This window comes from Meleagris gallopavo, chromosome 5, assembly GCF_000146605.3.
Source record: "Meleagris gallopavo isolate NT-WF06-2002-E0010 breed Aviagen turkey brand Nicholas breeding stock chromosome 5, Turkey_5.1, whole genome shotgun sequence".
In the NCBI taxonomy this organism is placed as follows: domain Eukaryota; kingdom Metazoa; phylum Chordata; class Aves; order Galliformes; family Phasianidae; genus Meleagris; species Meleagris gallopavo.
The window spans coordinates 43,145,867-43,160,287 of NC_015015.2; the positions used below are offsets into that span (position 1 = coordinate 43,145,867).

Below are 14,421 nucleotides of genomic sequence, written 5' to 3' on the forward strand. Positions count from 1 at the left end.
TGCCTATAATGCTTTGTTCCATTTTACAAGGAACATATGGTCTCAGCATTAAGCAGATATAACTTGAAAGCACCCTTAGTCTAACAGGCACAAGAAATGCCAAAGAAAAAGAGATACAAGTGAAGAGCTTCACCAGATTAAGGTATTCTGCCATTGGAAGATTCCCACTGGAGCGCACAGAGCCTTTCTCACAGTGGGGATCCTCTAGGCTCCTGAGTTGAGTAAGCTCTATGGTGAGTTGCAAAGAAAAACACTTGCCATTTTTCGGAATCATCTGCTATCTTGCAGTGAGCATTTTGAAACTGTTTCTTGTGATATATCAGCACATACCAATGAGCACTCATTTTAATGGGGATTCTGGAAATCCTCCCAGCTTCCACGAGCGCACTATTTAAGTGAGGGGACACTAGGCTGCCTTGGCTTGCACACTCTAATTGCTCATCACAACAAAATTACTCTGTAATCTGTGCATCCCAGGACAACTCTAGCAAGCATTTATCTGCATTGTTTGGCCCTATTATATCAATATGGCAGTAAGGTTACCAAGCAACTTTTCCTTCAAAGGAAGTAAAGAGTGTGAGATGTTGAGAATAGTGCACAAACATTTAACATGTTCTTCCCAAAAACTAATAACATACATGGAAAAGCCTGTGTGTTATGTGGAAGCAGAATAATCTGGCTTCAACAAGAGCTGGAATGGAAGGAGTGAAAAAAGAGTAATAGTGAAGACTCAGGGAAACCTGAAATCTCAAATAACTATAGTATTGGCAAAGAGTACAGCTGCCTCTACTCTCTAGGCACTAGTCAAGGCATTTAACTTTGGTGTCGCTGATCATCAAGGTCAGCCAGCCACAGAACCCACATCAATAGCATTCATTCACAAGATATCTATTCCCCCCTAGGTTCTTAACCAGGGCACAGAAAATGTTCCATTTAAAAATCATTTTATTATTAACATAATCTTCCCATTTAGCCAAGTGTGGGTCATGAATAAGGAATGTCGGTAAATACTCCATTTGAGGTTCTTTTTACATATTTCCATTGATAAATAAACTCTGAATTCACATAAAAAAGTTAAACTTAAATAACTAATATATTTTTTGTAACAGGCATACATTGGTAAAATATAAATATTCTTGTACTCAGCCTTCGCTCTAAATAGAGATAACAGTTAGCCACACATCACAGTTATTAACAACTAAAAACAAGAACTCAACTGATTCTCTGGCCTGGACTAAGATAGAGATGGAAACAGAAAATTCGCATTTTGACTTTGGGCCAAAAGAGGTTGAGAGGCAGGAAGAAAACAGTTTTCATAACAGCCTTGTTAAAAATAGTCTGCTCTGCCACTGAATTTTAACTTGGATATATTATTCTACGTTTGGTAGTTGGTTCCATTATAATTTTATGTAACACTCAAGTATCACTAACAAAGTATGGCACATCTTTCAGGAACAATATAATGAACTTTCAAAACTACCAGGGTAAAAACATTGGCGATATGACTGATTTGGCTCTGGTTAGCCATTCTGTCCTCTCAGTTTAACAACAGAATGTATCATGACACTGTTTTGGCCACTTTCCCACAGAAGATGAGTTTGTTACCTGCCGCTCTAAGGTTTTTCAAAATAATCAGTTACCAGGCAGCCTGAAACACTGGGTTTTCGCATCCAAGTCAGACCAAAATAAGCTGGTCAAGATATCCTCTCAAAGAACTCTCGGGATAATTGTAAAAGGGACAACAGGACTGCTGGCTTCAAGCTCCAGTGCCGTCAGGAAGCATTCAGTAGCGGCATCATCATTGCCTTGAGCCTGCAGAACCTCACCCAGGCCGTTCCAGACCTCGTGGGCCGTGGAGTTCACCTGCACAGCATCTCTGAGAATCTTCTCGGCCAAGCTGTAGCGCCCAAGCTGGTGAAGTATCAGTGCCTGTAAAAACAGCAGAAAAATAGTTGAGACTGGTCACAGTGGGATAATGCTGAAGCTCAAATGATATGTTGTAGCAATTAAATAAACGTAGGTAATGGATGGGTTCAGAGTGCTATAAACTATATCATCTGCATCTTTTTCATTTAAAGACATGGAGTAGGTTGATGCAGGCTATTCAACAATAAGTGGCTTTGCACCAGAAACACTGGAATGCAAAAAACAAACTGAACAACAAAATCTCCACCCATCCACCAAAAACAGTAAGTACCTGAGCTTTTGTGGTGAGCTCGATTGTGTAAGTTTTTTTAAGGTGTGTGCCCTCAAGTGCTCATATCCTGCAGGCATATCTCAGCCATGATATGCCTGACCATGTCTGGCAACACCTGAGATGGGAGCTTGGCACCATTAGCTCTCAGGTATGGCAGTGAAAGAACTGAGTTCAGCTCCACAGGCAACAGCAATGGCATTTGTTTCAACCTGCAGAATGGGAAGTGTCCTGGGACAAATATTGTACCAGTATAGTATAGAGGTCCAGCAGATAGAAAACTAGTTCAGGAACTTTCTAGGTACAGATTCTGTGTTTTCCTCTAAGGGCTTGGATCCTAGTAAACACCATGCTATCCAAGAAAGTACACTATGATAGAGTCTGAATGAAGCAGCAGAAATCTCCATCCATTGTATTCATTATTATCACTGTGCAGGAAAAGTTTCAGTGACCCAATAAAGGAGTAATATTCTAATGTTATAACAATCGTGACGTTGTTTATGCATTTTTACTTTTGGACACTATTGCAAAATGCATATGGACCAAACATCTTTCTTACCTGAGAGGTGTCCTGATTGCAAGCTTACAGACTCCTTACAACTTCCCCTCTTGCAGTCCCCCACTCCTCAGACCTCCATATCTTTTATTGCTCTCTGTAAATCTGTCCCTCAAGTCATCACTCTGAAGTATGGATAATTAGAAAATACTGAAATTTTATGCAAACCCTGAATTGTCCCCCATGTGTTTCTGGAATTCTGCTCACCAGGCTGGCTTTCAGCAGGCATAGACTGCCAGCTGCATCTTACAGAGCAGCAGAACAGACCAAGCACCCCAAAACAACCACATAAGAGACACTGTATAGTTTTGGTAAATAAATAAATAAATGCAACAATGGCTAATTTGCCTAGCAGATATTCTGTCATAAAGGTACTAGAGGGCTTTTCTGGTCATGGGTTTTTTGAGTTGCCAAGTGAGTCAGTATTTCCAGAGTGGGTGAAGAATATTTCCAATTAAAAAAAAAAAATCAGATAACTTTCAGAGATGGTATTTTTTCCCCACAGGAAAGTGATTACTAGTGACTGGTAGGTATCAGATGGGAAATTTCAAAAAATGAAGCAAGGATGTGAAACCTATATACATACATGTGTATATGTGTGTGTGTGGTTTGCATGCATTCAGTTTAGTATAACTATCCAACCTTAAAAATTGTTACTGATTTTCAACACCTGAATTTCTAGTTCATTTTCCAAAATTATTTCTGGGGGGGCAGGGGGAGTGCTGATTTCATACTGATCAAATATGTGAGTTGTTTGCAAATTTTTTTTTTCCCTAAGTTTACCAGACTATTTTCCCCACTTGCTGAAAATTAAGGCAGTTCTTTTCGAGATCAAAGGAAGCAACCAAATCTTACAGTTATAACCCTGTTGACTGGAACTGAAGTAAGCTATGCTAAATCTGGTCAATTCTGTTTGGAAAACAAGTGCAGTGGAGACTACCCAGCTAACAGAACATAAGTAAATACTCATTGCTTGATGGTTGCTATACTGTACTAAGAATATAAGCCATGTAGCACTTGTGAAGGAACTGCTCTGGCTTGGACAATCAGGTTGCCTTCCCTCATGACTTAGAGACCATAGCCTTTTAGAAGCTGACAGCCAGATGTTCTCTGGCATGGAGAATGGTGGATATCCTATCACTGTGATGATAGGAGGATTCCTACTATGCGCAGCAGCATCCAGGTGACAAGTTTTGCATCCACAGAACAAATGGAGAGAAAATTAGACTCATTTCATGTAGAGCATCAAAAGGATAGCAACATTTGGTCACTATAGCTGTAGGCTGAGCTCAAACAAGTGATCTAGAGAAAGAAGGCATCATATCCTCTGACTCACTTACTCCCTCAGAATGATAGTCAGATGTCATACACAGCCAGTGTCCAGCTTGTATCTCCTTCCCAAATGACTTCATTAAAATTCTGAGGCACAGAATATTTTTGTCTGTGGTCTTTGCCTGGCTTTGCCCTATGAAGCAGTACGCTACTGGCAGTGGGAAAAGGAGCAGGCATGTCTATCACGCAGCAGCATCCTGCAGTGACCCTGCACCATCACTCAGCCAAGAACATTGACCTCCAGCCTACCAGCTGTCAGCATACACTTGCCCTCTGAACTCAACTCTTCAGCAAAAAAAATAAAAAAGAGAAATAAAAACTTCTCTAAGATTTCCCAACAATCAATGCAGATTACAATAGTCCTTGTAAACTTCCTTTGCTTCATAACTGGAACAAAAAATCAAAGTTACTAGTTCTGGCCATTACTCATAAATGTAAATGTACAGACAACATTCATCTGCAGTGTAATGCTAGATCTCTCACTTAATGACTGGACATGAGCTTGAGAAACACCTCAGCACTGCACAAGCTCTAAAGGGAAGCTCAGTGACATATGGCTCACACCTGCAGACCTGGCATGGTACTTTAAAATCACACACACACTTTAGTAGATAGAACCCACAGTGATTCTGGAACCTGAATCAATTAGAAAAGGTGTTATATAATCACTCTGGTAAACGATAAGAAATATTAGTAGGAAAAGCACCTACTCCACAAATACAGAACGAAAAGAGTAAATTCCTCAAGAGTTACATGGATATGCCCACTATTTGTTCTCTGTACATTTTAAAATGCTACAGTGCTTGGCAGGATTTTAATGCAACTGTTGGCATTCTGTTAAGACAAAGCATCCCATTGCATCTCTTTCACATGAAAGTGATAAATTTATGACATTTGCTGTTAGCATACTGTTATAAAAGCCTCCACTTTGAGTGGGTTCCTTCAATTTGCAGCTGAGTACAAATTTTATTTGTAGCATTTCTCTGTGTTTGGTTTGCTGAATTTTTGCATGTTTTCTGACAATTTTTGGTGGCTGTTCTTGGCAAAAAAAATAAATCCTTCCCTATATTTCTGTTAGCCAATTCTACACACAGAGGTTGATTTTGTAATTCAAAAACAAATAGAAAATTTTCATCAGAAATTGCATAGACAAAGTAAAGGGAATCTTTGAACATTTTTTGTTTGGTGTGCTGCCATTGCACACCAAGTAGTGTTTCATGTCTGTTTCTGTCATTCATTGCCATTGTTCTCAAAAATTCATGGATTTCAGATTCTGCCTGCATTAGGAGAGGCCAATGGCCCTTTATCACACCCAGGCCATTGCTGGGGTTCAGAGACAGGAATAACAAGGACAGTCCAATTTCAAGAGCATACAAGGCCTGAGTTCTTAAAAAAATTATTGTGTGCTGTCCATGATAGGGAAATACTTTAGTCACTGGAAGACAAGGTTCTACACAAGCTTCACATCAAAACAGAAAAAAAATCCACCAGGAATTAACAAAAATGAAGAAAAAGAAGTTCCAATTTTCTTCCCTCTCACAGGTTATTTTCAAGATCTTGCAGATCTTTCCTCATTCGATCTAAGGACGCAAAGCCTCCCTCTGTTTAATGATTTCACACGTGCTTGTTCCCTCTCTCAGCGTCTTTATACCTCATTGCACATTGCCCCACATAAAGAACTGCTATTCTTTGCTCATTTCTCAAGAACATCTGTTTTCATAATGCTCAGCCAAATAGAGCCCAACCCTCAGTGAGGGCCCTTAGCACTGTTGTCAAAACATAAGTCATTTGTTTTTATTCAATATCGCCTAGGCACCTGCACAAACATAGTCATTAAAACAGCTATTGAGTCTGAATATACAGAAATATCGTAATGCTCTATCCAAAGTATTTGGATGAATAATCTTCATTTATACTTATCTTGCATATATTATGGAACAGGGATTATATCTTCTGTATTTTGGGTAGCATCTGAGGGCTAATCTTGTTTAACGTTCTAATTAATGACATCACAAGAATTACAAGAGTGTTGATAAAGCTAAGAGGGATACAATACAGAAGCAACAGGCTGATCATGAGAACTGGAGTAACAGAAATAAAGCAGAAGTCGTTAACAGCACGTGGAAAATAACAGGGCAGCAACAAAACAGGTCTGCAGCATGGTGTAAGCCTATCAGCTGCAAGTATCTTGGGAGAATGCCTTGCATAGATCAGGCAGCTATAGGATAATAGTATGAAAAGATGTCAATGTGGAAGAGGGAAACACAGGTGACATCAGGAGAGGTTTCCAGCAGATAGTACATAATGACAAGACGACATCCTCTGGCACTTTGTGTTGTTCCTGTTCAACAGACATCATTCAAACTAGAACAAGCACAGAAAATGACTATTGGGATGATCAGTAAAAATCTTAATTTACAAGAGAAGACTCGCAGACTTGGTTTGTTTAACCTAGCAAATCAAAAACTGAGAGATAAATTTACTTGTTATAAATACAGTAGAACAGAATAGAAAAAAACTATTTTAGTTAGAGAATAATGTTGGCAGAGGAATACATGTGTAGAAATTGGCTGTGAGTAAGATTACCAAAAAAAGGTGTGAGCATTCCTGGCAATTGGAGCAGGGAGTTTTTGCAACGGCCTTCTGCTTGTAGCAGCAGGGTGTAAAACAATTCATGTTTGAGGCTGAGCCTATGGAAAGGGCTTGCATGCTCTGATGGTTCAGAAGATGACTGCGAGCCCCCACTATTCCCGATCCAATATCAGGTTTTCCATCAACTGAATACCCACATTCCTTCTGGTCATTAGTGGAAAGCGATACAATAATGCCATGCTTATATAATGTCATGACTTGATGCTTCCATTGTTTGAAGGACTTTCTCTTAATTTCTTGGGTTACACTGAAGAAGCAAGTGCAGAGAAATATCCAATTAATGAATACAAAGATTAAAAGGCAAAACTATGGTAAAATAACCCGCTTACTTTTGAAAGAAAATTGAAATGACAAAATATTGTCTTTTGGGTACAGAAGGATGCTCAGTGGAATTTTCAAATGTATGTAGCACAAGATTACATACAGATTAATTAAACATTGAGTACTAACTTCAATAGGACTAAATCTTGACCACCTTGTTAACATTCAGTAAGACATCTGGACCCCGCATAAACAAGACAGCTTCAAAATTTGAGCTATGCTGGTAGCAGTAGAAAACCAATCACCAAATCTAGTACACACTTTAATAAGTCAAAATTATATTTTGATATGCCAAAATTATATTCTGTATAGTCTTTTTCCCCCTTTCATTTTCAATGCAGTGAAATTATTTCTTATTAGCTAAATCTAAGTATTTTTAAAAAAAAACATTGAAATTAATTCTAATTTCCCAATGCAGCTTGACACAATCTCCATGTAAAACCATCACTTAGGAAATGTACCATTATTATTAACAAAATATCACTCAATCTGAACAACATGATACAGTAATCAATTGTATAAAGCTTAAATAAGCATGTAGTGTAGTCTTCACTGCAGGGAACCTTTTTTTCAGCAAATTAACCTGTCATAATGATTAACCAAACAGTCAATGGAAATCATGCATCTAGAAAAATAAACACAGAACAGAAATGGAAAACCACTTAAATAACTAATTTCTGATTTTGAAAACATTAGAACTAGCTATTTAGATGAGTCTAGGAAGGTCATTTTTTATGTGCTTTAGGGGAAATGGAAGTCTGTAATTTGCTTTCTATGAAACTAACTTTTAAAAAATAATAGCTGTAATTATCACTCATTGTATGCCTCAGAAAACCAGAGCTTTATCATGCCAAATGTATCACTTGAAATAACTATCAAAAGTAATGAAAGCAAACAAACAAAAACCCAACACTATAAAGATCACTGTGGTTTCTTCTATGTGACTAAAAATATGCTTGAGTTAGCAGGAGGTTTTCTTGAGATGGAATCATCCCACTGCTTGTCCACTAGCCCTAGAAAATAAACAGTTCCCAAAATTAGCAGAAGAATCACTTGAGATGCTTTCCTTTGTCCATTGGAGATTGAGACAAACAATTTCATTTTCTTTGAGAAAAACACAGACTCTAAGTAGGAGATGTTCTCAAAAGTCTGAATTTTTTTTTTCAAAGTAGAAAAAAAAGATGGAGTCTTGGACCATACGTCCATTTGCAATTTTGCCTTCTTGAGAGATGATGCTAAACTCTCAGCACTGAACTCTCACAACTCTGCAGAGAAAGAAATTAATAAGTGGGAGAAATGTAGCCACTTAACATGCAAGAAAGCATCAGTTCTGCTGAAGATTTGCAGCCTGTTGAGCTGCAAGAGACCTCAAATATGGGAATTTCAGTTATACCAGATAAAATTTTCATACTGTATTTTTTCCTGGGTTGATCTATTACAAAATAGATCTCTAAAGAGCTTCTAAATTTGGCCCCTTTTAACCTAAAAATATTTCAGAGCTGAAATCTTCTCTTGCAAAAACAGTAACAAAACTTTATGAGAATATGAAAACTGTAGAGGATCAATTTTGCTTTTAATAAGGAGAGAGACAGAACAGTGAAAATACCATTTGTCCAACTCACTGATGGCCCACAGAAGCCCAATAAGCTAAAAGCTGCAAATGTATAATCAGATCCAGAGCTATGCTCATGTTGGAAATGATTTTGATAATGATATGAAAGACTTAGAGAAATTACTACATCCAAGTAAGTTTCCCAGTTCTTTTTCTTTATATAAACTTCTTTTTAAAGTCCCAGCATGATAATTCATTTTCATATAAAAAGACACAATAGAAACATGCAATCTTATTTAAAAACTTGAAAATGAAGAGTTATGACTATAAACAGATAAAGCTTAATATGCAATGCATACATAGCATGTCCATATGCACTGTAAATTTAGCATCACAAAACTGCCCCTTCTTACATACTGCTTTTTCAGCCTATTTTGCAGGTGTTAAGGTGGCTATTTTCAAAGAAATCTATCAAACTAGAGTTTACCAGAGACTTAACAGTGTTGTGCTATAATAATGAAACAGGAGTGTTGGTGAGAGAAAACTAAGAGTTATTTTCATGATATGTGGACAAATAAGTAAAATTCTGTAGGTGATATTTCCCATCTTCTGTGATTAAAAATACACATTTAAGTACATCCGATGACAAATATAAACGCTGCCTTTTTTATTCCATGTGTCTTTTTGATTCCACGTACTTCACAATTATGTAGAGTGAAATAGCACATTATTTATACACTACACTCTCCTGTTTTCCTTTTAGCTGATGAATTTGTACTGTAACATGTCCATCTACTGGAAGTGTTACTTCACTCAAGAAATTGTGTATCAATTCCTTCTTTGGAAGGAGTGTATGAGGAACAGCTACATGTTTAGTCATTGTAAGTAACTATTTTCCGCAAGTACAAAAACACTCTGGCATTGCACATCAGTTTGAAATGAGCCATTCCATCAGAAATAAGCATAGTTCTATGTCTGCTATGACAGATATGGATGCATTTTAATTTAAGGATTTGAAGGGCATCCGTATTGTTTAAAAACAACTGGATTGATCAACACAAGTAAAGATCATTCTCTCTAAATTAAATACATAAACTTTTCCACAATGTAGAATATGAAGCCCTTTGAAATAAGATAAAAAATGAAATTCGTTTGAAGAACTAAAATGGAATATGCAGAAAATAGAATATTTTTGCAGCTCTGTGTTTTAGGAGGACAGGCAGCTGATAGCACTACAGCTGATCACTCACTAGAGCAAAGCAACTGATGAACAAATGTGAATCTGTGCCTGCAGCCAACATTTTTGCTCATCGCCTATGTTGAAATATTGCCTTTTTTCACGTTCCTTCCTGCCTCTCTCACTTGCCTTATTCAGTCAGCAGCACACCCAGGAATTTAGCCGTGTATTTTGTGTCACCACTAAAGCTCCCAAGCCCCAGTCTGTTATGTTTTACCCTGCCCCCAATCCCAACATACCCCCTCAGGGATCCAATTGCTTCCCCTGCTGCAAAACACTTGTTGCTAGGAGAAAACCTACTGCTTGGCAACAGAATCATGAAACAACAACTTGGGCTTTGTTACTCATTGAACTCTACATTGCCAGCATGAAATAATGAACATGTGTGATTGTTGGTGCATCTGTGTATTTATAAACCCTCGAAAATGACTGATCCCTTCTAGCAGGAGCGTGTTTGCCTTTTAGTTCGTTACTGTGCACAGCTGATAACCAGAGTTTCAAAATGGAAAGTTTGTTTGGCTTTAAGTTGCTGATCGCAATCTCCTACTGAGATGAAGCTCTCAGGGGACATTTTTTCCCCCCATAAAATAATATAATTATGCAATTGGCTGCCATAGCTTTGATTTACAATTTATTTGAACTTCTTATCGGCTTATAAAAATGCAGCATCACTACCACACTATATGGTGAGTTCTATATGGTTTGACTAGTTTGACACCAGCAAGTGCAAAGTAAGTGGAAGTAAGACACCTAACTGGTAGAGTGGAAAGCTCATAGCTTCAGAGGTAATAGAACGCTTTACCTCCATTTGAATATCACACTGAGGTTCTTACTTAATATGCTTTGTCTACACACAGTGAAAACACAACAGTTCTCCTTCCAACCATCAGACTGCCATGGCTCAAGCAGTGCTGTACCATCCTGCTGATCAACAAAGCACAGCCTCAGTCTTCAGACTGTGGTCTGTTCTGAATTCGGAGTATTTGCCTTCTGGTGCCAAATGTTTTACATTTCCTCCCAGCTGTGATATCAGCGCCTCCCCACCTTGCTCATGCACTCAGTATATTCTTGGATGTCATTTATATGCTCATCCCTTTTCTTCTCTTCAGACATTTTATAGATACAAGTGTATGACCTTGTTACACTATAATTCGCTAATGCAATCCTAACATTTTATCAGGAGACTCTGTGGTTGTATCATGACATTGCCTGGTTTCAAAAGCAAGGCTGGATTTACTACCACACCATCATGCTACCTGCAGAATCTCCTAGATGCCACTTCTTACTGATACCATTATTTTCCAACTTCTGAGTCACAGGGTGAGAAACTGTGAAGTTCTGTTACTCAAGATAGGGCTTGATAAAAGTGTTTTTAATTGTCAAAAGAGGAAAAGCAAACAAACAAATCCTCCAAAAATGATACAAATGCAAAACAGACTGGGAAAAAAGCTCAGACCAAGATTATGGAAGGGAGGAGCCTGAGAATCAGCTTGCTGAGTCCATATTCAAAGACTTGAGCAAAAGCTTTATATTTTAAAGGACCTGAGGATACTGTGAATTTTTCCTTACTCCACTGTCTAAAGACTAGATTTTATTTTACATTTGACATTCCTGCTTTCGAAAACTTGTTACCCATGCAAAATTATGTGTAATGGACAGAAGAACATGTATTTCTTGATACTGGTCAACCACTGATACCATTAAAGAAGAAACATTAAGAAATAGCAAACTGATATTTTAGAAGCTACATTGCTCTTCTTCATTAATGAAAAATTTTCTATAAAATCACAATGAACCTACAGCTGCCATAGCTTTGATTTACAATTTTTTTGAACTTCATATGTGTAAATAGCAATTAGAAAAACTGAACACAATCTAAAGTCTGGGAAAGATCTGGTGTATCAAAGAAAAAAACCAAAGAGTAGTAAATCCAACATGAGGTTCAGTGGTTAAAATTTATAATTAAGAGAATTGTTAGAATACTTCAAATCAGTAACTTTCGAAATCATTACCTAAAATATAACTATTTTCAAGGCTATTTCTGTATACACTTAATACTACAGAAACCAGCACTAATCTGAACTTTTGGGGCTATAGAAAGGTCATGAGAAGTGAAATTAGTCTTTCCACAGTATTTTTGCATTGATGCATGCATAATTCTCTCAAATATTCTGACAAATACTGCATTAACTACTGAGTCAGAACTGCAGTATAAAAGATGACGAATCCTTTTATTAGTAAAATAAAATACAAATAGAAATGTAAAGATTTAAATGCATAATTGACATTTTTTTCTCTTACCCTTAGCCAGAGACTTTTGCATATGTATGTGCATTTGTTGTAGCTAAGTCTATGGCTACAATTGTTTCAGAAGTGTTATGAGACCATAGCAGCACATACTAGACTGGTATTGCAACCATCTCCAAGAACAAAAGGTTAATTTTAATAAAGCAGAGTTCTTCACCAAGCCAAGTGTCACTGGAAGAGTTTCGGACTTTGGCCTAGGAAGAGAGACTGTGAGAATTCCAACAACATCCCCAGGCAACAGCCATTTACCCGGCACCAAAGCAGATGCTGAGCTGCCATCTGCTCCTCAGGCCAGTGCACTGCAATGAAGAGAGACTGGCATTTTGCAAAGGGGCTTCCAGCATCTGAGGGCATTCATTCACTTTCTTGTCCTCAGACTGTTCAATAAAAGACAGCAGTTGTAGGATGTAAACCACAAAACTGTCAGTTTGACAGAACAGCTACCAGCAGATCCATCTATAAGGGCTGGTTGTTTCAGTACCAACAGAAGCCATACATCCTCTCATCTGCGCACCATCAGGCAGTGATCATAGGAGTCAAACTGCAATCACTGGCTAACACAAGGCCTTTATCACTAAGAGAAAAAGTAAAACACCTCTTTGCATACTGACCTTTCATAAAACTTCAAAATGTTGCATACACTTCAAGACATTATCTTAAGTTAGGAAAAAATTTGGGGTAATTTTTAGAGAGAAATCTCAAGGAGAAAAAAAACAAAACAGTAAAACAAAAAAGTTTAAAATAGCAGCACATTTCAGCAACTTAGCTTTTTCTAATTCTGGTTTGGAGGCAAACAAGGTAAATACAGTTTAATGTGACCTACCTGTCATCTTTGGAATGCATGTAAATTGATTCAATTTTCTCACATCTGTCTTTTTGTGGATCATTATTCATTGTTCACATAGAACTTGCTAACAAAATATTTTCAGTTTAATCCTGTTGCCACATCTCTTAGAAAACGCTTCAGATATTTTCCACAGCTGCAGTTCAGTAACCTAAATTCTCATTGTGGATCAGAACAAGTCCGATATGAAGCTACAGACCCATTTTTCATCCAGCCATGTCACTTCTTAAAAAAGAAGGATAGTGCTAGCCTAGGAGGAAACCCCACTGAAATCCACCTTCAGCTCACACGGATAGTACACTTGCCCTATTGGTCAGTCTCAGGTACTTTTACTGGGATTTTTTTGTTGTTGTTTTTACTGCGTATTTGAGATCATGTGGTAACCTGCAGAGCACAAACATCACTTGCCTTCCCTAATGGAAGAAAAAATCTGTAGCCTCACAGAACTCATGGTGAGAGCAGAGAACATGACGTTTTGTAGTGGCTTAGCCAACTCATCAACAGCTCAGATCGGCCAGCAGCCCCAGTCCCATAGGCAGAGGCTCCAGCCTTGCTCCTGCATTTTATATTTGTTAGCAACATCATATTTCTGTTATCCAAGGTCTGGAGGTTCTCCAGGTCTCACTTTTCATCAAACTAAGACTTTTCCCTTGTAACTGCTCTTCCCCAGTACAGGTATTACATCGACTGTCCTACAATCTTTTTGTAGCTTAAGTTTCATCAACTCTTGTTGGACATCTTACTCACATTACTTCACTTACAAGTTCTGCAAGAACTCCGGCTGATCCTTCATACTCCTCCACCAGCAAGTACTTACCACCATTTTCGTATTACTAGGTTTGCTTTTGTCATCCATGATAAGTACCGTATTCCCGTTAAAGACTCAGACAAAAAGAGCTTAATGTGGTTCTGGACTTTTTATGAATGGTTTTTCCATCACTGCACTGATTGACAAAGCACTTTATATCATATGCTGCTGTTAGTTCACAGCTCTGAATCCATTTTTTAAACTGCATAAGTTAATGCACAAGGCTGAAATCTGCTGAGAAAATGAGCGTAATTCCGAATGCTGTTTCTCCTTCAACTCTTCCCTTTGGTTTGCCAGTACCCGCTGACACGCTGCTGAATCAGATTTGATTCCTGATTCCAAAAGCGTCAGAATTTTGGCCATTTGAGCCACTTTTCTAGTTCAGTGGAGCACAGCTGGCAGGAAGAACACAAGAATGACAGAAAAGGCCATCCCACACAAGGCTATGATTCCATCAGAATAAGCAAACTGGGAAGCTGATGTTCACTGAGAAAAGAGCTGAAATGCAGAGTGGCAGCTTCCACTTTCAAAGATAAGAACAACAGCAGCAGTGTGGTTTTAGTGGGGCACGTGAGAATGCTGGAACATACAGCGACCACTGAGTGCAGGGAGATACAA

The 14,421-nt window shown here is 38.1% G+C and overlaps 1 protein-coding gene across 3 annotated transcripts in view; it reads right to left on the reverse strand.

Annotated features, from left to right (window-relative positions):
* Positions 1-927: 927 nt before the first annotated feature.
* The window catches only part of TTC7B (tetratricopeptide repeat domain 7B), a 127,116-nt gene continuing 113,622 nt past the window's right edge, over positions 928-14,421 (reverse strand). For all 3 annotated transcript variants that reach the window (XM_031553644.1, XM_031553645.1, XM_031553646.1), the window contains one exon: positions 928-1,929. In XM_031553644.1, coding sequence (XP_031409504.1) covers positions 1,708-1,929 — 222 coding nt within the window. In that variant the 3' untranslated portion in view covers positions 928-1,707. The remainder of the gene's footprint in view (positions 1,930-14,421) is intronic.